We start from the raw sequence: 26558 nt of genomic DNA on the forward strand, positions 1-26558 counted from the left end.
CAAATTTCTCGACATACGTCGGTGATAATAAAGCTGATTCTGATTCTGACATGACATCGTGCAAACCCCGGACCACATTGAGGTCCACTCCTGTGCAGAAACACGGCATATCAATGCATGCCTCGATGTAAAATTCTGTGCAACTGTGCACAAGAGGCATGCACACATAAATGTGTGCATATTCTCTCAAAGTAGCATACATGTGTATACAGTATATAGGCACACACACACACACACACACACACACACAAAGATGATAACAAGTTAATGTTTTTGTACTGCTAGACATTGCTTGTACTGGCTGGTTACTTAATTTTATTTATCGTTTACTTAATTTACTTGTTGTTTTATAGCATTGAGTATGAGAGTTGCAAACTCATTTTCGCTGTATTGGTGCATGACAAATTGCACTATGCAATGATAATAAAGATATTTCATTTTTTATTTCATTCATGTTCATTTAATTTTATGCAACGTATATTTCTCATGTTTGTGATACACCATGTTGCTGTTGCAAAAAGTTAATTCTCATGACACTTCTACTCAGCACATGTATAAACTTGAAACTCGAACTTGTAGATGTGCATGTATAATCACACGTCGTAGCCCTGGACCATGGAGGTGATTAAAATGAGGTGATCAGTGACTAAATCTCCTGATACCACAAGCAATTGCTTCTTAAACAATCAACACAGCGCGATACAGAGGGGAACAAACTATGATTCACAAATGCACTGGCTCAAAGTATCCAGCAGAGGGGGCCAGTTTGCCAAATATAATCCACAGGACAAGAGCCAGCCTCAGCATTATGCTGCAGGAACTCAGCAGGTCAGGCAACATCTATAAAGAGGAATGAATCATTGACATTTCAGGCCAAGGCTCTTCATTCGTACTGGAAGGGGAAGGGGGCAGAGGGCAAAATAAATGGTTGGGGGATGAGGAAAAAGTACAAGCTGGCAGGTGATTGTGAATCCAGGTGAGGGGGGAATGTAGGAGGGTGTGAGAGAGGGAGAAAGGGAATAACGTGAGGAGCTGTGGTGATTCAGGAAGAGTCTCAGCCTGAAATGTCAACTATTTATTTTCCTCCAGTTTGTTCTGTGTGTTGATCCAGATTTCCAGTATCTGAAGTCTCCCTCGTATCAAGAGTGGACCATTGCCTTTTCACCCCAATGGTTGTCACTTACAATGTAAGTTCATGTTGTTACATGTTCAGTGACTCATAGTCTGTGTGACATCATCCGAGCTTTCTGCTCCTGGATGCAACACACTGAAGATACAGAAGGCAGGAGGTACAGTATCCTGAAGTCCCAGACCAGCAGGTTCAAGAACAACTACTTCCGTTCAACCATTTGGTTCTTGACCCAACTAGTAAAACTCTATCACTGGACTTTACCTAAACTATGAAAACGTTGACCATTTTGTACTAAAATAGACTTTGTGTTCCTTTTATTCTAATTGTGTTCTCACTTATACATGCTCTACCACCTCTGTTCAAAGCTCAATATTCTTAGTAAATTTATCATCAAAATACGTATATTTTACTGTATACTACCCGAGATTCAATTTATTGCAGGAATAAGACAAACTGTGCAAGTACTACAAAAGAAACAAATATTAATAATAAATAAGTGAATAAATAATACTGAGATGCAGGTTGACTCTGCGGTTAAGAAGGCGTACGGTGTATTGGCCTTCATCAATTGTGGGATTGAGTTTAAGAGCCGGGAGGTAAGTTGCAGCTATATAGACCCTGGTCAGACCCCACTTGGAGTACTGTGCTCAATTCTGGTCGCCTCACTACAGGAAGGACGTGGAAACCATAGAAAGGGTGCAGAGGAGATTTACAAGGATTGGGGAGCATGCCTTATGGGAATAGGTTGAGTGAACTCGGCCTTTTCTTCTTGAAGCGATGGGGGATAAGAGGTGACCTGATCGAGGTGTATAAGATGATGGGAGGCATTGATCGTGTGGATAGTCAGAGGCTTTTCCCCAGGGCTGAAATGGCTAGCATGAGAGGGCACAGTTTTAAGGTGCTTGGAAGCAGGTACAGAGGAGGTATCAGGGCTAAGTTTTTTATGCAGAGATTGGTCAGTGCGTGGAATGGGCTGCCGGTGGTGGTTGTGGAGGCGAATATGATAGTGTCTTTTAAGAGACTCCTGGATGGCTACACGGAGCTTAGAAAGATAGAGGGCTGTGGGTAAAGCCTAGGTAGTTCTAAGGTAGGGACATGTTTGGCACAGCTTTGTGGGCCAAAGGGTCTGTATTGTGCTGTATATTTTCTATGTTTCTTTGGGAACATGAATTGTAGAGTCCTTGAAAGTGAGTCCGTAGGTTGTGTCCAGTGATCAGTTCGGTGTTGTAGTGAGTGAAGTTATCCACACTGGTTCAGGAGTCTGATGGTCGCAGGGTAATTAATGTTCCTGAATCTGGTGGTGTGGGACCCTAGGCTCCTGTATCTCCCACTGATGGTAGTGTAGGTTTGCAAGTAAAACAAGGTGAGGCATTTTATCTTTAATGAAACCCAGAACATATTTTATTGAACTCCGAAACCTAAACACAAAAGTGTGCTAAAAATCTTCCATTACAAAGTTATCACGTCAGACCAGCCTCTTAAAGCAAAACTCCAATTCAAAGTCAATGGTTGTGGATTAAGTACATTTCTCCCTAGTGAGCATGGTCTGGACAGTGGAGGTCCTCGACGATGGATTCTGCTTTCATGTTGCAGCACCTTTTGTAGACCTGCTCCATAGTCGGGAGGGGTTTTCCTGTGGTGATCTGGGTTGTATCCACCACCTTCTGTAGACTTTTCTGTTCCTGGGCATTGGTGTTTCCATACCAGGTTGTGATACAACCAGCCCGGATACTCTCTGGTGTGCGTTTGTAAACGTTTTCCAGAATTTTAGATAACAGAACCATATCTATGCAAACTTCTAAGAAAGTAGAGGTGCTGGTGTGTTTTCTTTGAAATGGCATTTATGTGCTGGTCCCAGGACAGATCTTCTCAAATGAAAGCACCCAGGAATTTAAAGTTAATGATCCTTTCCATTTCTGAACCCCTAACGAGGGCTGGCTCAATGACCCCCAATTTCTTCCTCCTGTAGTCAATAATCAGTTCTTTGGTTTTGCTGACGTTAAGTTAGAGACTGTAGTTGTGGCATGATTGAACCAGATTTTCAATCTCCCTCCTTTATGCCAATTCATCACCATCTTTGATTGGCCGACAGATGGTATACATGTCCTATAAAAGTTGCTGGTGAACGCAGCAGGCCAGGCAGCATCTCTAGGAAGAGGTACAGTCGACGTTTCAGGCCGAGACCCTTCGTCAGGACTAACTGAAGGAAGAGTTAGTAAGGGATTTGAAAGTGGGAGGGGGAGGGGGAGATCCAAAATGGTAGGAGAAGACAGGAGGGGGAGGGATGGAGCCAAGAGCTAGACCAGTGATTGGCAAAAGGGATACGAGAGGATCATGGGACAGGAGGTCTGGGAAGAAAGAGAAGGGGGGGGAACCCAGAGGATGGGCAAGGGGTATATTCAGAACTACAGAGGGAGAAAAAGGAGAGAGAGAGATCCTGTCCCATGATCCTCTCGTATCCCTTTTGCCTATCACCTGTCCAGCTCTTGGCTCTATCCCTCCCCCTCCTGTCTTCTCCTATCATTTTGGATCTCCCCCTCCCCCTCCAACTTTCAAATCCCTTACTCACTCTTCCTTCAGTTAGTCCTGACGAAGGGTCTCGGCCTGAAACGTCGACTGCACCTCTTCCTGGATATGCTGCCTGGCCTGCTGCGTTCACCAGCAACTTTTATGTGTGTTGCTTGAATTTCCAGCATCTGCAGAATTCCTGTTGTATACATGTCCTATACATGTTATCCAATTTCTGCAATACATGTGTTGTGTTCTAATTGTGAGGGGCAGTTCAGTGCCACATATGACGTACACTCCATATCCTGTGGGCTCCACATACTTGAAGCCAAATGTGCTGTGTGACATACACAGTATGCATTCAATGAACTGTGGTTCAGTTAAAAAACAGAATAGGGTCACAAGGAGACAGGGATGAAATGATTCTACTCATGGTTTCATTTCTCAGAGCATGTCTTCACTTGTGTTCAACTTGAAATTTGATAGGGAGAAAGTAAAATCTAACGTAGCAGTATTTCAGTGGAGTAGGGGAAATTACAGTGGTATGAGAGAGGAATTGGCCAAAGTAAATGAGAAGGAGCTGCTGGCAGGGATGTCAGCAGAGCAGCAATGGCGTGAGTTTCTGGGAAAAATGAGGAAAGTGCAGGAAATGTCTATTCCAAAAATGAAGAAATACTCAAATGATGAAATAGTACAATCATGTCTGACAAAGGAAGTCAAAGTATTGTAAAAGCAATAGAAAGGGCACACAACAAAGCAAAAATTAATGGGAAGATAGAGGATTAGGAAGTTTCTAAAAACCTACAGAGAGCAACTAAAAACATCATTAGAAGGGAAAACATGAAATATGAAAGAAAGCTAGCAAATAATATCAAAGTAGATAGTAAAAGTCTTTTCAAGTATGTTAAAAATAGAAGAGGAATGAGAGTGGATATAGGACCACTAGAAAATGAAGCAGGAGAAATAATAATGGGGGACAAGGAGATGGCTGATGAACTAAATGAGTATTTTGCATCAGTCTTCACTGTGGAAGACACTCACTATGCCTGATGTTGTAGTGTGTGAAGGAAGAGAAGTGGGTGCAGTTACTGTTACAAGACAGAAGGTGCTCAAAAAGCTGAAAGACCTAAAGGTACATAAGTCACCCGGACCAGATGAATTGCACCCTAGGGTTCTGAAAGAGGTAGCATCAGAGATTGTGGTGGTATTAGAAAAAATGATCTTTCAAAAATTATTGGACTCTGGCATGGTGCCAGAGGACTGGAAAATTGCAAATTTACTCCACTCTTTAAGAAAGGAGGAAGGCAGCAGAAAGGAAATTATAGACCAGTTAGCCTGACCTCAGTGGTTGGGAAGATATTAGAGTCAATTGTTAAGGATGACGTGATGGAGTACTTGGTGACACAAGACAAGATAGTACAAAGTCAGCATGGTTTCCTTCGGGGGAAATCCTGCATGATGAACCTGTTGGAATTCTTTGAGGAGATTACAAGTAGGATAGATAAAGGGGATGCAGTGGATGTTGTATGTTTGGACTTTCAGAAAGCCTTTGACAAGGTGCCAAACATGAGGCTGTTACCAAGTTAAGAGCCTATGGTATTGCAGGAAAGTTACTAACATGGTTTGAGCATTGGCTGGTTGGTAGGAGGCAGCGAGTGGGAATAAAAGGATCCTTTTCTGGTTGGCTGCCGGTGACTAGTGGTGTTCCGCAGGGGTCGGTGTTGGGACCACTTCTTGTTAAGCTGTATATAATTGATTTAGATGATGGAACAGATGGCTTTGTTGCCAAGTTTGCAGATGATAAGAAGATTATTGGAGGGGCAGGTAGTGTTGAGGAAACAGGTAGGATGCAGAAGGACTTAGACAGATTAGGGGAATGGGCAAGAAAGTGGCAAATGAAATACAATGTTGGAAAATGCATGGTCATGCACTTTGGTGGTAGAAATAAATGTGCGGACTATTTTCTAAACGGGGAGAAAATCCAGAAATCTGAGATATAGAGGGACTTGGGAGTCCTTGTGCAGAACACCCTGAAGGTTAACTTGCAGGGTGAGTTGGTGGTGAGGAAGGCAAATGCCATGTTAGCATTCATTTCAAGAGGTCTAGAATACAAGAGAAAGGATGTGATACTGAGGCTTTATACGGCACTGGTGAAGCTTCACCTTGAATATTGTGAACAGTTTTGGGCCGCTCATCTTAGAAAAGATGTGCTGGCATTGGAGAGGGTCCAGAGGAGGTTCACAAGGATGATTCCAGGAATGAAAGAGTTATCATACGAGGAATGTTAGATGGCTCTGGGTCTGTACTCACTGGAATTCAGAAGGATGGAGGTGTTTTATTGAAACCTTTCGGAAGTTGAAAGGCCTAGATAGAGTAGATGTAGAAAGGATGTTTCCCGTGGTGGGGGAGTCTAGGACAAGAGGGCACAACCCACAGCTTTTCGAATGTTGAAAGGCCTAGACAAAGTAGATGTGGAAAGGATGTTTCCCATGGTGGGAGAGTCTAGGACAAGAGGGCACAGCATGAGGATAGAGGGGCGCCTTTTCAAAACAGAGATGTGGAGAAATTTCTTTAGCCAAAGGGTGGTGAATTTGTGGAATTTGTTGCCACAGGCAGCTGTGGAGGTCAGGTCATTGGTTGTATTTAAGACAGAGATTGATAGGTTCTTGTTTGGACATGGCATCAAAGGTTGCGGCGAGAAGGCCGTGAACTGGGGTTGAGAAGGAGATTAGAAAAAAGGATCAGCCATGATTGAACGGCAGAGCAAACTCAATGGGCCAGATGGCCTAATTCTGCTCTTATATTTTATGGTCTTATGGAAGACAAGAAAATGGATGTTGAAGGGAAAATAAATCAGCTATGGGCGGGGGTGAAATTACAGAGAGCAGACTTGATGGAATGAACGGCCCAGTTCTGCTCCTATACCTTATGGTCTTATGGAATCACTCAGCACTGTAACAGGCTATTCAGCATAACTCATCTATGCCAAGCAAGATTCCCATCTATTTTAATCGCTCTTTCCCACTTCTAGCCAGTGTGCCATTTAACCTTTACTATCCGTGTACCTCTGCAAGTTCCTTTTCAACGGTGTCAACGTACCTGTCTCAACCTCTTCCTCTGGCAGCTTGTTCCATATACTGACCACCCTCTGGATGAAAAAGTTGCCCCTCGGGTTCCCATTAAATTTCTCCCCTCTCACCCTAAACCTACATCCTCGAGTTCCTGATTTCTGGGAAAAAGACCATGCATATTCACCATGTAGGTCCATGCCTTTCATAATTTTATACACCTCTAAAAATCACCCCTTATTCTCCTAAGCTCCAGTGTATAATGTCCCAAGCTGTTCAACCCCTCAAGATCCAACCTTCTTGTAAAGCGCCGTTGCACTCTTTCCAGCTTAATGGCACCTTTCATATTGCAGAGTGACCCAAACTGAAGAAAATATTCCAAATGCAGCCTTACCGATAGCTTATACAATGGTAACATAACATCCCTAATTCTGTACTCATTGCCCTGACTGATGAAGGCCAACATGCCAAAAGCCTTCTTCATCATTTTGTCTGCTTGTGACACCATTTTCAGGGAACCACGCACTTTTCTAAGGCCAAAGTTCAAATTAAAGTTATTATCAAACGTACATATATGTTGCCATATACAACCCTGAGATTCATTTTCTTGTGGGCATACTCAGTAACTATAACAAGATCAATGAAAAATCAACCAGAGTCCAGAGGACAACAAACTGTGCAAATGCAAATATAAATTAATAGCAATAAATAACGAGAACATGAGACAATTAGTTAAAGACCTAAGCATTATGCTGCAGGAACTCAGCAGGTCGGGCAACATCTATGGAGGGGAATGAATCATTGACATTTCAGGCCAAGGCTCTTCATTCATACTGGAAGGGGAAGGGGGCAGAGGCCCAAAATAAATGGTTGGGGGATGAGGAAAAAACACGAGCTGGCAGGTGATTGTGAATCCAGGTGAGGGGGGAATGTAGGAGGGTGTGAGAGAGGGGGAAAGGGAATAACGTGAGGAGCTGTGGTGCCTCAGGAAGAGTCTCAGCCTGAAATGTCAACTATTTACTTTCCTCCAGTATGTTGTGTGTGTTGATCCAGATTTCCAGTATCTGCAGTCTCTCACAAGAGTGGACCATTGCCTTTTCACCCCAATAGTTGTCACTTACAATGTAAATTCACGTTCTTACATGTTCAGTGACTCATAGTCTCTGTGACATAGTAGTAGTAGTCATACTTTATTGATACCGGGGGAAATTGGTTTTGTTACAGTTGCACCATAAATAATTAAATAGTAATAAAACCATAAATAGTTAAATAGTAATATGTAAATTATGCCAGGAAATAAGTCCAGGACCAGCCTATTGGCTCAGGGTGTCTGACCCTCCAAGGGAGGAGTTGTAAAGTTTGATGGCCACAGGCAGGAATGACTTCCTATGACGCTCTGTGTTGCATCTCGGCGGAATGAGACTCTGGCTGAATGTACTCCTGTGCCCACCCAGTACATTATGTACATCATCCGAGCTTTCTGCTCTGGATGCAACACACTGAAGATACAGAAGGCAGGAGGTACAGTATCCTGAAGTCCCAGACCAGCAGGTTCAAGAACAATTACTTCCGTTCAACCATTTGGTTCTTGACCCAACCAGTAAAACTCTACCACTGGACTTTAGCTAAACTATGAAAATGTTGACCATTTTGTACTAAAATAGACTTTGTGTTCTTTTTATTCTAATTGTGTTCTCACTTATACATGCTCTACCACCTTGTTCAAAGCTCAAAGTTCTTAGTAAATTTATCATCAAAATACATATATTTTATTGTATACTACCCGAGATTCAATTTATTGCAGGAATTCACAATAGAATAAAGTGCAATAGAATCAATAAGCAACTATATAAAAACAAAGACTGACAAACAACTAATGTGCAAAAGAAAACAAACTGTGCAAGTACTACAAAAGAAACAAATAATAGTAATAAATAAGTAAATAAATAATACTGAGAACATGAGTTGTAGAGTCCTTGAAAGTGAGCCCATAGGTTGTGTCCAGTGATCAGTTCGGTGTTGTAGTGAGTGAAGTTATCCACACTGGTTCAGGAGTCTGATGGTCGCAGGGTAATTAATGTTCCTGAATCTGATGGTGTGGGACCCTAGGCTCCTGTATCTCCCACTGATGGTAGTGTATGTTTGCAAGTAAAGCAAAATGAGGCATTTTATCTTTAATGAAACCCAGAACACTTTTTATTGAACTCCAAAACCTAAACACAAAAGTGTGTTAAAATCTTACATTACAAAGTCATCATGTCAGACCAGCCTCTTAAAGCAAAGCGCCAACTCAATGTCAGTGTTTGTGGATTAAGTACATTTCTCCCTAGTGAGCATGGTCTGGACAGTGGAGGTCCTCGACGATGGATTCTGCTTTCATGTTGCAGCACCTTTTGTAGACCTGCTCCATAGTCGGGAGGGGTTTTCCTGTGGTGATCTGGGTTGTATCCACCACCTTCTGTAGACTTTTCTGTTCCTGGGCATTGGTGTTTCCATACCAGGTTGTGATACAACCAGCCCGGATACTCTCTGGTGTGCATTTGTAAACGTTTTCCAGAATTTTAGATAACAGAACCATATCTATGCAAACTTCTAAGGAAGTAGAGGTGCTGGTGTGTTTTCTTTGAAATGGCATTTCAAAGCCACATATGACGTACACAACATATACTGTGTGCTCCACATAATTGAAGTCAAATGTGCTGGTCCCAGGACAGACCTGATATGAAAGCACCCAGGAACTTAAAGTTAATGATCTTTTCCATTTCTGATCCCCTAACGAGGACTGGCTCAAGGACTCCCAATTTCTTCCTCCTGCAGTCAATAATCAGTTCTTTGGTTTTGTTGACATTAAGTTAGAGCAACATACATCAAAGTTGCTGGTGAACGCAGCAGGCCAAGCAGCATCTATAGGAAGAGGCGCAGTCGACGTTTCAGGCCGAGACCCTTCGTCAGGACTAACTGAAGGAAGAGTGAGTAAGGGATTTGAAAGCTGGAGGGGGAGGGGGAGATCCAAAATGATAGGAGAAGACAGGAGGGGGAGGGATAGAGCCGAGAGCTGGACAGGTGATAGGCAAAAGGGGATACGAGAGGATCATGGGACAGGAGGTCCGGGAAGAAAGACGGGGGGGGTGACCCAGAGGATGGGCAAGAGGTATATTCAGAGGGACAGAGGGAGAAAAAGGAGAGTGAGAGAAAGAATGTGTGCATAAAAATGAGTAACAGCTGGGGTACGAGGGGGAGGTGGGGCCTAGCGGAAGTTAGAGAAGTCAATGTTCATGCCATCAGGTTGGAGGCTACCCAGACGGAATATAAGGTGTTGTTCCTCCAACCTGAGTGTGGCTTCATCTTTACAGTAGAGGAGGCCGTGGATAGACATGTCAGAATGGGAATGGGATGTGGAATTAAAATGTGTGGCCACTGGGAGATCCTGCTTTCTCTGGCGGACAGAGCGTAGATGTTCAGCAAAGCGGTCTCCCAGTACAACCAGTTAGAGGTTGTAGTTGTGGCATGATTGAACCAGATTTTCAATCTTCCTCCTTGTTGCCAATTCATCACCATCTCTGATTGGCCGACAGATGGTATACATGTCCTATACATGTTATCCAATCTCTGCACTACATGTGTTGTGTTCTAATTGTGAGGGGCAGTTCAGTGCCACATATGACGTACACTCCATATCCTGTGGGCTCCACATACTTGAAGCCAAATGTGCTGTGTGACATACACAGTATGCATTCAATGAACTGTGGTTCAGTTAAAAAACAGAATAAGGTCACAAGGAGATGGGGATGAAATGATTCTACTCATGGTTTCATTTCCCAGAGCATGTCTTCACTTCCTTTTTTCCATTTCATGAATGACATCAGGAGGTGATCAGGGTCACAGAGCCATTGTATTGTCCGCTCCCCCTCTGGATGCATGGATGGCTGGTTGTTGTTGCATCCCCTACCACTCATTAACCTCCGCCTCACCCTCGCAGATGTGTCCAGGCCTTGCTGCTCTGTGTGTTTTTGTGTGGATGACATGCACTGTTCCTGAACCTGATGGTGTGAGACCCAAGGGTCCCGGACCTCCTTCCCAGTGGCAGCAGCGTGAAGAGACCATGGACTGTACATTATGCATCTTTGATGATGGGTGCTGCCTTTTTGTGGCAGCACTCCTTGTAGATCTGGTGAATGGTGGGGTGGGTTTTACCTGTGATGGACTGGGCTGCGTCCACATTTCTTAAAGGCCTTTCATTCTTGGGCATTGCTGTTTCCGTACAAGGCCGTGTTCCAATCAATCGGGATACTCTCCACTGTGCGCACATCGCCGTATTTACTGTTGTATTTATGATTATTGCCTACACTGTTTACTCTGTCAGCTTCACGTAGGCAAGGAATTTCATTGCAGCCTGGTGCGTTGACAAGAGAAATCTAATCTAATCTAATCTCAAGCAATGGGGCTGCACGGGCCATTTCTCAGGCAGGAAAGTTCATGGGAGTGAACACTAGAGGGCAGTGAAGGCTCAGTCACAGTGAATTAATGTGGGCCATCAATTGTGGTAAGAATTAGCATCAGGTTTGTTATCACATAGGTTTGTCATGAAATCTCATTTCTGCAGCAATAGTACAGTGCAGTACATAAAATACACTATAATTTACAATAAGAAATAGATGTATATAGATTAAATAAGTGGTGTAAGAAAAGAGTAAAGATAGTGAGGTAGTGTTTATGAGTTCATTGTACATTCAGGAATCTGATGGCAGAGGGGAAGAAGCTGTTTCTAAAACACTGAGTGTGTGTCTTCAGGCTCCTGTACCTCCGTTCTGATGGTAGCAATGAGAAGGCAGTCCTGGGGTCCTTCCTGATGGATACTGCCTTTTCGGGCCTTTTGACGGTGTCAGTTTTTGAATGATGACAATTTTGGGATACTAAGGGAATGTAGGGATCTTGGGAACAAGTGGGAAAGGGGACTGAGGTAGAATATCAAGCAGGGTCTTACTGATTGATGGAAGTTTCCAGAATCAGGGGTTAAGGTCTCGGAATAAGGGATCCATCCTTCCAGAATGACAGGTGAATCATTGGGATTCCCTGCCCAAGTGTCGATGGAAGCTCAAACATTCAGTGTATCGAAGTTAGGAAGATTCTGAGATTTTAAAGGCATCAAGGTTGCTGGTTGGAAATGCACTAAACACTCAGTATACAAGGTTATTATGAGTGGTAAGAACAAGCAGGCTTTGTCCAGTGAGGTTGGAGAAGACAAGAACTAGAGGTCATAGGTAAGGGTCAAAGGTGAAATGTTTAATGGGAACATGAGGGGGAACTTCTTCACTTAGAGGGTGGTGCAAGTGTGGATTGAGGTGCCAGTGGAAGTGGTGGATTCAGGCTTGGTTTCTGCATTAAAGAGAAAATTGGATAGGTACGTGGATGGAAGGAGTATGGAGAACTATGGTTCGGGTGCAGGTTGAGGGGGTCCAGGCAGAATAATAGTTTGGCATGGTCTAGATGGGGTGAAGGGCCTGTTTCTGTGTTCCATGATTCTATGACTCTGTGGCATTAGAAGCTCACAGTTGTCCAGGGTCAGTAATCGATGGAGCGCATCGCTTTCAAGCTACCTAACATGATCCCTGCACTCCATCAGCCAGTCCCTGCCCCTCAGAGCTGAGTCCAGGCAAGCATCCACGTCTCCATTGGACTGCCCGAGAATAACTGTGTATGCGTGCATATCCAGCTGTGTGTGGGAAGGGTAAATGTGAAAGTGCCTTTGAGTGTGTGTGTGTGTGTGTGTGTGTGTGTGTGCGTGTGTGTGTGTGGTGTGTACATGTGTGAGGTGTGTGTTGGGGGGGTGTGGGGAGAGATGGTGAGAGCATGAGAGTGAGCTTAGAAATACAGTATCATTATTAGCAAGAGTAAATTAGTGAAATCCAAGCACAGGTGGATAATGTTGGGATTGTCAGTCCAGGGATGTGCAAGGTGGACTGAGACAAGACTGACAAGCTGCACTCTTTTACCCACAGACTGTAAATGGGTTTTAGGCGAGGGGTTCTCACCAGTGGTTGCTGTGGTCCCGTGCAAGTTAGTTGCTGACACAGCGATCAGACCAGGCGGCTCCACATTGTGTGTGGCTGCAGGCTGTGGCTGGAGAAGTGTGCCTGTGGTCTGAGGCAGGAGGATTTCCCCTGCAGAACAAAACCGGAGGCTGAGATGTCCTCTAGTCAGTGACATGAAAATAAGGGAAGCCAAACATTAAAATATCTCCCTAAGTACAAGCACAGAATGGTCACAGCGCAGGCAGAGTCCATACGGCCTGCTGCAGGCATACTCAATAAATCCATTACAGAATCTGTGAAGGACTGCACCAAGTGGCATTCAGCCAGCATGCAGAAGACAACAAACTGTGCAGATACAAGAAGAAAGAACGAAAAATGATAAATAAATAAGCAATAACTGTCGAGAGCATGAGATGAAGAATCCTTGAAAGTTAGTCCATAGGTTATGGGAACATTTCAGTGACGGGGCGAGTGAAGTTGAGTGAATTCATCCCCTTTGGTTCAAGAGCCTGATGGTTGAGGGGTAATAACTTCCTGAACCTGGTGGTGCGGGTCCTGAGACTCCTGTGCCTTCTTCCTGATGGCAGCTGCGAGAGAAGAGAATGACCTGGGTGGTGGGGGTCCCTGATGATGGATGCTGCTTTCCCGTGACAAGGTGTGCTCAATGGTGCGGAGGGCTTCACCCATGATGGACTGGGCCATATCCATTACTTTCTGTAGGATTTTCCATTCAAGGACATTGGTATATCCAACCAACAATATACTCTCCACCACACAGCTATAGAATTTCTCAAAGTTTTAGAGGTCATGCCAAATCTTCACAAGCCCCTAAGAAAGTAGAGGCACTGCTGTGCTTTCTTCAGAATTGCACTTATGTGCTGGGCCCAGGACATGTCCTCTGAGATTACAACACCAAGGAATTTAAAGATGCTGACCCTCTCCACCTCTGATCTTCCGAAGAGGCCTGTGTCCTGGTTTCCTTCACCTGAAATCAATAATCAGCTCCTTCTTTCTGGCATTGAGTGAGAGGTTGTTGTTATGGCACCACTCAGCCAAATGTTAATATATACATAATATACGTAAAGCCATATATTCATAAGATTGGCTTATATACATAGCCTGATTGGCTGATGCTAGCTGCAGGGGTACCTGTACATAAAGTGTCTCTGACAGGAAATGATACAATGACAAAGTGTCTCTGACAAGAGGAACTCTTCTAGGTAGCAGCAGGGCAAATGAAAACACGAGAGGGCGGTGATCCTGTCGGGGAAGGTACTGGGTGTGGAGTATAAGCACAAGGTGGCAGTACATGGGGAGGAAAAAGGGCCCTGAGCAGTTTTGGAGAGGAGTGTCAGATGCGGATGTGGTGGTGGCCGGATGTGGAGGGAAGGGTTAATGGCGAAGGTGTCGATCAGCCTGATGGCTTGGGGGAAGTAACCGTTTCTAAGTCTAATGGTCCTCGGGTGGAGGCTGGGCAGCCTCTTCCCCGATGGGACGAACAGTCCATAAACAATCCAATTCTCCACTGAGGGTGACAGCTGAAGCTGATACCCCCCCTCCCTCCCAGCCCCCTCCTTTCCAGATGATGCCAATACACTGCAAGAAAACATTTTTTCTTATTCCTCCTATTTCAGCCCAATCATGATTTCGTACAACTTGCTCCTTTCACCAATAACCTTAAAATCTACACAACTAGTAATTCTACCCATAAGATCATAAGACATAGGAATAGAATTAGGCCACTCAGCCCATTGAATCTGCTCCGCTCTTCGATCATAGGTGATTTATTTTCTCTCTGAACCACATTCTCCACACAACCTTTAACGCCCTCACTAATTAAATACCTGTGCTTTAAATATACCCAATGACTTGGCCTCCACAGCCGTCTGTGGCAATGAATTCAAAGCTCAAAGTAAATTTATTATCAAAGTATACATATATGTCACCATATACAACCCTGAGGTCCATTTTCTTTGCGGACGTTCACAGTAGAACAAAGAAATACAACAGAATTAGTGGAAAGCTGTACGCAAAGACTGACAAACAACCAACATGCAAAAGAAGACAATCTATGCAAATATAAATAAATACTGCTGTCAACAGAGGTAAATTCGCCTCACTCTGGCTAAAGAAATTCCCCCTCAACTTCTGCCCTAAAGGGACGTTCTTCTATTCTGAGGTTGTGCCCTCTGGTCCTAGACGCTCCCAGCATTAGAAGCATCCTCTCCACATCCACCCTGTCTAGGCCTTTTCATATTCAGTAGGTTTCAATGAGTACACCACTCATTCTGCTACAGGGAGTTAACACTTTATCAGAGTTCAAGTCACTTGCAAGTATTGGAATGTCCTCCAGAGGAAACGCGTGCCTGGGAGACAAATGGATCCTGGAGGACGAGGAAACTATTTGGAAAAGACAGAAACTTTTTTTCCTTTTACTATCCCAGCTGTTCACATCCGTGAGATAGTTCGAAGACATGGCAACCGTTGCAGTAAAAGACACTGTTACGAGAATACACATAAAATTAAGATGTTTGCTGGCCTGGGCTAGCATCAGTGGCATCAGCAGTTGGTCTGCCACCTGCCCTCAGGGGAAGGAGAGATAAGGAACAATGGAGCAGCGTCTGGAGATGTGTAATGAAGGGATGTGGGAGGGAGAGCTGTCTGGAGCGGCTCCCCCCTTTGAACCCTGAACTGTTTGAAGTGATGGACAGGCGATACCCCAGCAAGGGGATAAAAAGGGACAGGTTCGCTAAGGCGACACACACGCCACCCGAGGTAACGAGACCCTGGAAGCGGTGCGCCTCTCACGAGTGGATGAGAAGTACCAGACAACGACAAGGGTGGAAAGGTACGATCCGCGGGAACCCGGTGTGTGTCCGCCCTTGCCTGGGTGCCGGGTTCACTGCAGAGGATCGACCGCATCTGGAGGAGGGGTCACAGTCGGTGACCTCAGGTGACATCACCAAGGACCCGCCCAAATGCTGTTTGTGAGCAATCTCGCTGGTCTGTGAGTGAAGCCGTTCTGAATGATCAGTTGTTCCTGTTCTCTCTGTCTCTCTTCCCCCACCTTGTCCATCGCCATGGCAACGATTACTGCGAACTGAACTTTGAGTCATTTTGAAATTTGGTCATTTACCCCTAGACAACGATAGAGCTTGATTGATGCTGTTATCTTAATTCTGTGCACATGTGTGCTTATCATTGTTGAATTGTTGCATTTATTATCCTTTCGATTACTGTGTTGCTTGTTTCTTTAATAAAACTTTCTTAGTTCTAGTACTCCAGACTCCAACTGAGTGATCCATTTCTGCTGGTTTGGCAACCCAGTTACGGGGTACGTAACAACACCAAAATGAGGATAGGCAAAACACAATGAAATGAGGAACCTGGATAATTATTACTGAAGGATACATGTTGGCCAAGGCTCGGGTAGAACTTGCCATCTGTCCTCTATCCTCATGTAGTGGCTTGGTATCTTTAATACCTGTATAGTCAGAGAGCCTAGAAACAGACCCTATGATGGAGAAATTTGTGAGAAAGAGAGAAAAGAAAGTGAGAAGGGGGATAGTATGAGGAAACAGTGAGATAATAACAAGACAGTCAAGAAATATTTCTACTTGAGGAGACAGAGACAGACCTCTTACAAAACCCACTGCCCAAGTAGTATGGGGGTACGCAGTTCCATCAGGGTGCTTTGAGTTTTATTTGAGGTTATGGACAGAGACGCCGTTGTAAGATTAAAGATTAGCTTTATTTATCACCAGTACATTGAAACACAGTGAAATCTGTTGCTTGCATTAATGAACAAGACAGTCTGGGGTCAGCCTGTAAGTACCGCCAGGCTTCTGGCACCAAATGCAACATGCCTGCAACTCACTAACCCTGACCCGTACATCTTTGGAATCTCGGACAAAACTGGAGCAGCTGGAAGAAACTCACTCGGCCACAGGGAGAATGTACAAACTTCCTAAAGGCAGGAATTGAAACCCTAATGGCTGATTGCTGGCACTGTATTAGCTAACCATTCCGTTCCAAGAACCCGAGAGGGATAGAGATCTCTCATAATATAGATCAGGAAGAGGAAAATGTTCGGTGGTACTTTTCAAGGCGTTCTGAAGCGTAGACACAGTGAGAATATAAGAATGGCGATATATTTCCAAGGCAAGTAAGCTGGAGGGGAAGCTGTGGGTGGCAAGTGGGGGCTCTTTTCCCTTTGGGTGTGGAGACCATGCATGTGGGAGACGCCGCCAAAGTAGCTGAGCTGAGTACCTGCAGTGCACTTCATCAATGGTGAAGGCTGCGGACACAGTTCACCCAAAGTGGGACGACTGAGTATCAAAAGTGATGAATGGGTGTCAGACAACTGGATCACTTTGCCCTGGATGGCATTGAACATCTTGACTGTTAGAGCTACACTAGCCAGACAAGTGGAGAGCCTCCTTAACTTTAAATTCCTTGCTGTTATGATATCAGATTAACTGTCCTGGGCTCAGCAAGTAAGTGCCATTACAAAATGCCTCTAATTTCTTAGAAGTTTGCACAGATTTTGCATATAATCTAAAACTTTGACAAGCTTCTATCGAGCAGAGTGGAGAGTATCTTGACTGGTTGCATCCTGGCTTTATATGGAAACACCAATTCCCAGGAAAGAAAAATCTATAGAAAGTGATGAATACAGCCCAGTCCATCACTGGCAAAACCCTCCCACCACTGAGTACACCTACAAGGAGCGTTGCCACAAGAAAGGAGTACCCATCATGAAAGATCCACTGATGACACCACGGTTGTGGGCTGTATCAAAGGGGGTGATGAATCGGTATACAGGAGGGAGATTGAAAACCTGCCTGAGTGGTGTAATGACAACAACCTCTCGCTCAATGTCAATAAGACCAAGGGACTGATAGTAGCCTTCAGGAGAGGAAAAGCAGAGGTCCATGAGAAGTAATCATCAGAGGATCAGAGGTGGAGAGGGTCAGTAACTTTAAATTCCTGGGTGTCACTATCTCAGAGGACCTCTCCTGAACCAATCGTATAAATATACTTGCGAAGAAAGCACAGCAGGGCCTCTACTTCCTCAGGAGTCTGTGGAGATTCAGCAAGTCATCAAAAACTTTGGCAAACTCCTATAGGTGTGTGGTGGAAAGTGTGCTGACTGGCTGCATTATGGCCTGGTATGGGAACACCAATACCGTTGAGTGGAACATCCTATAAAAGGTAGTGGATTCGGCCCAGTACGTCACGGGTAAAACGCTCCCAACCATTGAGCACTTCTACATGAAACGTTGTCATAGAAAAGCAGCATCCATCATCAAAGATCCTCACCACCCAGGCCATGCTCTATTCTTGCTTCTGCCATCAGGTAGAAGGTACAGGTGCCTCAGGACTCGCAGTACCAGGTTCAAGAACAGTTGCTACCCCTCAACCATCTGGCTCTTGAACAAAAGGGGATAACTACACTCTTTTAAGGACTCTTTTATCTTGTTATTTCCTGCTTACTATTTCTTGCTATTTATTTATTATCTGCATTTGCACAGTTTGTTTACAGCTCACAGATCTTGTTTACAGTTACTTTTCCATAGATTTGCTAAGTATGCCCACAGAAAAAGGAATCTCAGAGTTGCATGAGGTGACATGCAGTAATAAATTTTACTTTTTGAACTTTGAACTATCCAGACTGTGCTTTCTTCTCATTGCTGCCATTGGGAAAGAGGGTCAAGGGCCTTAGGTCCCATACCACCAGATTCAGGAACAGTTATTCCCCTTCAACCATCAGGCTCCTGAACCAGAGTGGATAACGTCATTCACTTCAACTCTGAACTGATTCCACAACCTATGGACTCATTTTCAAGTACTCTACAATTCATGTTCTCGGTATTATTTATTTACTTGCTGATTTACTTTTTTTTTTGCATTCGCACAGTTTGTTTTCTTTTGTACTTTGATTGTTTGTCAGTAGATTTTCATTGATTCTATTGTATTACTTTGTATCTACAGTGAATGCTTGCAAGAAAATGAATCTCAGGGCAGTATATGGTGATATATATGTACTTTGATAAATTCACTTTGATCTTTGAACTTTTATGACCCTTTTGGAAAGCTTCCTGGGTGTCTGCTCCTATTTCTTACGGTCTTATTATATGGGGTGTATGGGGTGTCAGAGAGGGGTAGCAGCTCTGGTGGGGGAACATGTCGCGTCCTTTTCAGGGCGGTTACTCCACCTTTGGTCCCCACCTGGCTCTCAGCTCTCACCTGTGGCTCGCCGTAGCTGTTTGCATGTGACAGCGGCCACACCCCGGGCAACGGCTTCGACAAGCCCGCTAAACCAGGTGAGGGTAGCCGACGGGTCTCAAACCCTCGGTGAGATAGGGAGTTGTCTATCCCAGCGTGTGAAGACAGACTCCAGCGGACTGAGCGGACGAGACCAATGGAAGGTCTGCAAGCGTCGTGGAACACGTAGAACACAACAAGACACAGAAGACGTCCTGGTCACCCACTGCGCCTAGTCCCATCTCCAGCCATCCCGACTTTTGTCTTGCCACTGGATCCAGATGGGAATTGGGAAGAGGGAGTGAGGCTGACGCTGTGCAACTCTCCCTCACTTAAATCCAAATCTCGACACCATCAAAAAGCCGGCTGATGGCGCAGTGTCATCAGCGCCGGACTCCAGAGCGAAGGTTCCCGAGTTCGAATACAGTCGGGCCGCTCCCGGGCACGCTATCCATCCGTGCCAGGTTGAGTGTTGAGCTAGCAATTCGACCTCGTAAAAAGTACTAAAGGTGTCGAGGTCTTCATCGATGACGATGGACGGACTTTAATTATATTGAAAGGTGGGTCAGGTTTGAAGGTCCAAGCAGCCTACTCCTGTTCCTATTATCTCATAGTACAGTACGTAGAACAGAAGAGCACAGTGCAGGCCCTTTGGCCCATGAAGTTGTGCCAACCTTTCTACCTTCTTTAAGAAACTAAGCCTTCCTTCCTTCAGAGTCTTCCATTTTCTTTCATCCAAGTGCCAATCTAAGAGCCCCTTAAACATCTCTCATGTACCTGCCTCTGCCAGCACCGCTGGATGGGCATTCCATGTGCCCATCACTCTCTATGTAAAAATCCTACCTCTGACATCCCTTCAATCACCTCAGAATCATGCCCTCTCACATGAGACAAAACTACCCAATATTTAATGGTATGTACCAAAGGTGGACTTGCCTTTAGCAGGCTGGGCCCTAAGCTTTAGAACTTCATCCCTAAACGTTTCTAATTCTCCAGCTGTCTCTCAGAACTTCCTTACAGTCAAACTCTGAGCTAGCTTTAGAAGGCTGATCACAATGCCCGGACTGAGGTTTCTCGGAGAGCTGCTCTGTTATGGGTGCGAAGTTCATCCTGAACGAAGATCTTGTGCATCCTCAGGCAAATACCTATGGCACAATGCTGTTTATTGACTATAGTCAGGCACTTAACACCATCATTCCTACAGTCCTGATCGATAAGCTGTGGGAACCTGGGCCTCTGAACCTTGTTGGATTCCTAACTGGAGGAGCACAATCTGTGTGGATGGGAAGTAACATCTCCTCCTCGCTAACAATCAACACTGGCGCACCTCAGGGATGTGTGCTTAGCCCACTGCTCTACTCTCTCTACACCAGTGACCGTGTGGCTAGGCACAACTCAAATGGCATCTGTAAATTTGCTGATGATACAACCATTGTTGGCAGAATGACAGATGATGACAAAAGGGCTACAGGAAAGAGATCTTGAAGAGTGGAGTGACATTTGCAAGGAAATCCCCCTTGACTATCATAACGTTGCCCTTTTGACATGTGGTTTCTATCTCCCATTGTAATTTGTGGCCCACGCTCTGGCTAGTATTCAGAGGCCTGTATATAAATCCCATCAGGGTCTTTCTACCCTTGCAGTTTCTTAAATCTACCCACACGGATTCTAATCTTCAGATCCTATGTCATCTCTTCCTAGGGACTTGATGTCACTTTTCACCAACAAAGCCAATTCACCTCCTCTGCCTACCTGCCTGTCCTTTTGATACAGGGTGCATCCTTGGATGTTAAGCTCCCAGCTATGGCCTAATTTCAGTCACATCACAGTGACATCCACAACATCATACCTACCAGCCTCTAACTGCACTACAAGATCATCTACTTTATTTCATATACTGCGTGCGTTCAGATATAACACCTTCAGCCCTCTATTCATCAGTCTTTTTGATTTTGTCCCCTTGTTACACGGCAACATTCCATCTGGGTGTCTCTATCACGTCCACAGAATCTGGCGTCTATTCCTCTAGCTAGGAATCCCCTGTTACGACTGCAGTCCTAGTCTCCCCTTCTCTCCTGAGCTACAGCACCAGAGTGAGTGCCAGAGGCCCAGTCGTCATGGCTTCCCCTGGTAAGCCATTCCTCCCCAACGGTATCCAAAGCGGAATACTTATTATTGAGGGGGACAGCCACAGGGGTACTCTGCTCTGTCTGCCCATTTCCTTTCCTTCTCCTGACAGTCACCCAGGTTCCTGCTTCTTGTAACTCACCTCCTTGTAGCTCCTAATTATGGCTGACCGGCCCTAGGTCTCATCTCCTCCTCTGTGCCAGTTCCCCATCCACAAATATATCCACTTCATCTTTAAAGACTCCCAATAAACTACCCTCCACAACTGCTCAGGGGTAGGAGATTGCAGAGGTTAGCTATAGTCTGCAAGGGAAAGTCCCCATGTACCGCAGTTTCAAATGACCACCGCCTAATTGATAGGCTGCTGGTTGAAAGGCTGGTTATGAAGGCTTATGGCATGTTGGCCTTCATTAATCAGGGGACTGAGTTCAAGAGCCACAGGGTAATGCTACAGCTCTATAAAACTCTGGAAAATTGAGTTCATTTCTGCTCACTTCATTATAGGAAGGGTGTGGAAGATTTGCCAGGATGCTGCATGGCTTATGAGAAAAGATTGAGCAAGTTAGGGCTTTTTCTCTTTGTAGAGAAAGAAGATAGGCGACTTGATAGAGGCACGTAAGATGATAAGAGGGACAGATTGAATGGACAACCAGCGTCTTTTTCTCAGAAATAGCTGCTGTGAAAGGACATAATTTAAAGATATTTGGAGGAAAGTATGGGGGGGGGTGCTAGAGGTAATTTTTTACACAGAGTTGAGGGTGCATGGAATGGTGGTAGAGGCAGATACATTAGGGAGGTTTAAGAGACTTAATCTTCGGTAGGCACATGGATGAACGAAAAATGGAGGGTTATTTGGGAGGGAAGGGTTATATCGATTGTGGAGTTACTGCAATATCATGAGCCAAAGGGCCAGTACTGTTCTACGTTCGATGTTCAAATCTTGTCGCTATTATGACAGGACGCAGAATATGGAAGACAAGTGGTAGAATCAGAAATCTGCGGTATAAGATGCAACACACACAGACTGACGGGAGGACTCAGCTGGCAAGGCAGCATCTCTGGAGGAGAATGAACAGTGCATGTTTCAGTCTGAGGCCCTTCATACTTCATCTCACACACAGGCACACACTCACACACGTACTCTTCATCATTTGCAGTCCAGTGGAAGTGAGGGTGACTAGGTAATTTGGCGAGGTAAGTGAGGCCAGAAGTAGAGGCGAGGGGACATAGCTCAAGATTCAGGGGAATAGATTTAGGATGGAGATGAGGAGAAACTGCTTTTCCCAGAGAGTAGTGAATCTGTGGAATTCTGTACCCAGGGAAGCAGTAGAGGCTTCCTCGTTAAATATATTTAAGGCAGAGTTAGATTTTTGCATAGGAGGGGAATTAACAGTTCTGGGGAAAAGTCAGGTAGGTGGAGTTGAGTCCATGGCCAGATCAGCCACGATCTTATTGATTGCCAGAGCAGGCTTGATGGACCAAATGGCCTACTCCTGCTCCTATTTCTTATGTTCTTATGACCTGCTTCCACTCAGCTCAGTAGGACAGGGCCTGGTGGAAAGAGAAACAGATCCAATGCTGTGTTCAATTTGCACTTTTCTGGTGAATGTTGCTTTCATGGCATTAAATGCCTGTGATGGCGCTGCAAGTTTTACATTGCACCTGTGCATACATGTACTTGTGCACCTGACAATAAACTTGACTTTGACTTTGAGATGGATGACCTTTCATCACTGACATTACCTAACCTCCTAATATTGTCTGGTGTTATCAATCTATCTATCTGTCTGTTTCCAGACCCAGTAGAATTTTGCCTTTGCACAGTCTGGCACCTAAAAAGCACTCCTACCCTACCAGGATCTGACTTCTGAAGCCAACAACAGGTCTCAAAGGTTCTCATGAATAGACCATTCAGCCCCTCAAGTCTGGCCTATCATTCAAGTATTTTTCAAGTCAAGTTTGTTATCATGTGCACAGATACGCTGAGGTACAGATACCATGAAAAACTTGCCTACAGCAGCATCACAGGCACATGGGTATGGACAGCACGCAGAATCTAAATTATATTAGCGGTGTATAAAATGATAATCGGTGTGGATACAGTAGGCAGCCAGAGACTTTTTCACTGAGCAGAACTGACTAGTATGGGGGGGCCTAATTGTAAGGTGTTTGGAGGATAATACAGAGGGATGTCAGTGGTTTACAGAGGTGGTGGTGGTGATAGGGGCAGATACATCAGGGAGATTTAAGAGACCCTTAGATAGGCACATGGATGAAAGAAAGTGAAGGGCTATGTGGGAAAGAAGGGTTAGATTGATCTTGGAGTTGGCACAACATCATGGGGTGGAGGGCCTGTACTATATGTTCTGTTTAAAACAGTGAAGAAAAGCCATGCAAAGCAAGACATTAGTTCAAAAACCACATTCAGAGACAAGTCTATCGTCGTGCAAGACGTGGTCTGCAGTGTTCCTTTGCTGAGGTAGGATAAGAGTTCTGCAGATTATTTCAAAACCTTGATGCTTGCAGGAAAGTAGTTGCCTTGAACTTGCTGGTGTGGGACATTAGACTTCTGGACAATGTTCTCTCTAAAGGTTTTGCAGCTGCGTGGTCCGACCATTGCTCCCAGCATGGAATTTTTATGTGCCCTGAAAACTATGCACTTTAAATGTTTTTTTGTGTAATATGCATACTATGAATATTTAGAGGGGGTCAGTGTTCGGTCGGCCAGAGGTTTATTAACAATGAGTTACCAACTTCCATTCTGTGTTTATTGTTATAATTTGTAGCAGTGTTGCAACTTGAAACACTGACAATGTAAATATATTGAAGCACTAAAATGTTTCAAAGTAAATGTAGTGGTACGTTTATTATTTAGAAAAATTATGGATTATTGTCATAATTACAGGGTATTTAATTAATTGCAGGGTATTTCACAATTGTATTAACAGATTTCAAAATTATGTTAACGGTATATTTAAAAAATTCTAGCTGCGCAGCAACAAAGGCTATGTGCACGGGAGCATTTCAGTTACTGCGCTGCTGCGCATCGTGCAGCTTAGAGGGAACATTCCTTCTGCATCTCCTGCCTAATAGAGGAGCAAGAAAAGGGATTCCACTTCCATTATCCTCATGGCCAGAGAGTTCCAGTAATTTAACACCTTCTGCTAAAAAAATCTACGCAAGGAGTTTTACTTTACTCGGAGTGCTGTGTTCAGTTCTGGTTGCTTCATATAGAAAGATTTAGAGAAGGTCACCGAGCCCAGCAGCACTGAAACAGGCCCTTCGGCCCTTCTAGTCAATGCCGACCTGTTTTTGTTTTTACTACCTATTTCCAACTACCTGCACCATAGTCTCCATACACCTCCCATCCATGTCGTCACCCAAATTTCTCTGGTAATGTCTAAATCGAACCCAGATCCTCCACTTCCGCTGGCAGCTCATTCCGCACTCCCACCAACCCCTGAGTGAGGGATTCCCCGAAAATATTTCACCTTTCACCCTGAACTCATGTCCAATGTCGGGGTAAGAGGGAGGACGGGGCGGAGAGGGAAGGCAGTAAGGAGAGGGCATAGGAGATGTACCAGGATGCTGCCTCGATTAAAGAACATGCCATATGAAGAAAGGTTGAGCGAACTAGGTCTTTCTCTTTGGAGGGAAGGAGGATGAGAAGCAACTTGCTGGAGGTTTATATGATTATGAGAGGCATAATTTGCCATCCGGGCCCTTTTCCCCACGGTACAATGGCTAATGCCATAGGATATCCTTTTAAGGTGACTGGAGGAAAGTTGAGGGGAGATATCAGAGACATTTTTATTACACAGAGAGTGACAAGTGATTGGAACACACTGTCAGGGGTGGTAGTTAAGGCAGATGCATTAGGGACATTTGAAAGACTCTTAGATAGGCACAGGGATGAAAGAGAAATGGAGGGGTAGGAAGGGTTAGATTGATTATGGAGAGAGTTCAACATTCTGGGCTGAAGGGCCCATACTGTGCTGTACTGTTCTATGAGCTGTGTTCTGTACAAAGAGAATGTTCTCTGAAGAGATCTGTTGCAAATTTGTTGCAGTCCCACTGCCTTGGAGAGCTCAAAAGCACTCATGCTACTGATGAAGATCGTTCCACCAATCGCGACTTCAGCGGTGTTTTCCCAAAAGTCAAAACAGGAATAACAAGAATTAAAACGAACTTCGAGGACAACGTTTGGCGTTCCTTGGGCTAAGGCTCGGTCCCTCCCCATTCCAGGGCTGTAGTCTGTTCACCCGGATCACACTGAAACTCGGCCCATTTCTCAGTAAAGTTCCAGTAAAATTCCTGAGGGCGCAAATGACCAGCCCCGCAGTTGCGCCGTGCCCGAGTGCCAAACACTGAGCTCAACGCTCAGTTCCGAGCAATTGGCGCGGGTGTGAAGTCGTTTCAGCGGTCGCCCTCGGCTCCCCTCCCCTCCCAAATGTTGGAATTGTCAATCAGCAGATGTCTTCCACCCCCTCCGGGATTCGATCTCCAAGCAGAGACCCCGCCTCGTAGTCACCAGGTAATGAAGTTCTGACCACGGGGGAGAGACAAGAGACGGAGACAGAGCGAGAGCCGAGGCAGAGCGGTCAGCAGTGACGCTGGGATTGCGAGCGCTCAGACTGTAGCAGCTTCCGAGAAAACAAAAAACTTTTCAAAGGAAAGTTTCTGAAGTTGGTGAAAACATGGACTTTGTAGTATTTTTAACTGAGAGTTAAGAGAGTGGTTTTGAGAAGTATTGAAACCGAGGAGTGTCGGTGTAACTACTTGGCAAGTCTGTTTTCTTTTTCTTAAAGTTGGGGTCATTTTCGAGCGGCGCCTGAGCTAACGGAGAAGTGACCCAGCCGGACTGACAGAGGAACCGGAGACCGGCAGCGAGCAGCCTGGCCATGTCCAAGTGCAAAGCCGACCGAAGTTATACGACTGCAGCCATCGTGCGGATTCCGGACAACGGGAATGCCTGCGACTCGGAGCCCGAGGCTGGAGATGAAGGTCCTAGAGGACGAGAAGCCCCGCGGGGGAGACCAATGCTGGTCTTCTTGGATATGATCTGCATCGTTCTGGGTAAGAGCCGAGGCATTCTAGTACTCTGGGGCTGATGTAGTGGCAGCAAGTGCCTAGTAATACTTATTGAGGCCCAGGGTTACACCACAGACAGGGAATTGTTTACCTAAATATTATTATCCCAGGATAATTTATTCCATATACGGTTCTGCAAAGTGATTTAAACCTGACATTGTAATCTCTGTTTGATTCACGGTTTATTAGAACATAAGAAATAGGAGCAGGATAAGGCCACTCGGCTCGTTGACTGCTGTACTATTCATCAATTATGGGTGATTTGGCTCCGGCTTGCGTTACTCTTGTCCATAAATCTATCCAGTTTTTTTTTAATGCAGTCAATGACTGAGA

General features: G+C 44.9%; 2 protein-coding genes across 2 annotated transcripts in view; one reads left to right on the plus strand and one right to left on the minus strand.

Moving 5' to 3' along the window:
- Positions 1–7216, minus strand: part of LOC134339295 (E3 ubiquitin-protein ligase Rnf220-like) — a 64873-nt gene extending 57657 nt beyond the window's left edge. Inside the window, exon 1 of the mRNA XM_063035671.1 lies at positions 7103–7216. Coding sequence (XP_062891741.1) covers positions 7103–7216 — 114 coding nt within the window. The remainder of the gene's footprint in view (positions 1–7102) is intronic.
- Positions 7217–25335: 18119 nt separating this feature from the next.
- Positions 25336–26558, plus strand: part of LOC134339419 (phospholipid phosphatase 3-like) — a 104867-nt gene continuing 103644 nt past the window's right edge. Inside the window, exons 1-2 of the mRNA XM_063035896.1 lie at positions 25336–25668; positions 25943–26210. Of these exons, the coding sequence (XP_062891966.1) occupies positions 26036–26210 (175 nt within the window). The 5' untranslated portion in view covers positions 25336–25668; positions 25943–26035. The remainder of the gene's footprint in view (positions 25669–25942; positions 26211–26558) is intronic.

Source organism: Mobula hypostoma, chromosome 29, assembly GCF_963921235.1.
Source record: "Mobula hypostoma chromosome 29, sMobHyp1.1, whole genome shotgun sequence".
Classification (NCBI taxonomy): domain Eukaryota; kingdom Metazoa; phylum Chordata; class Chondrichthyes; order Myliobatiformes; family Myliobatidae; genus Mobula; species Mobula hypostoma.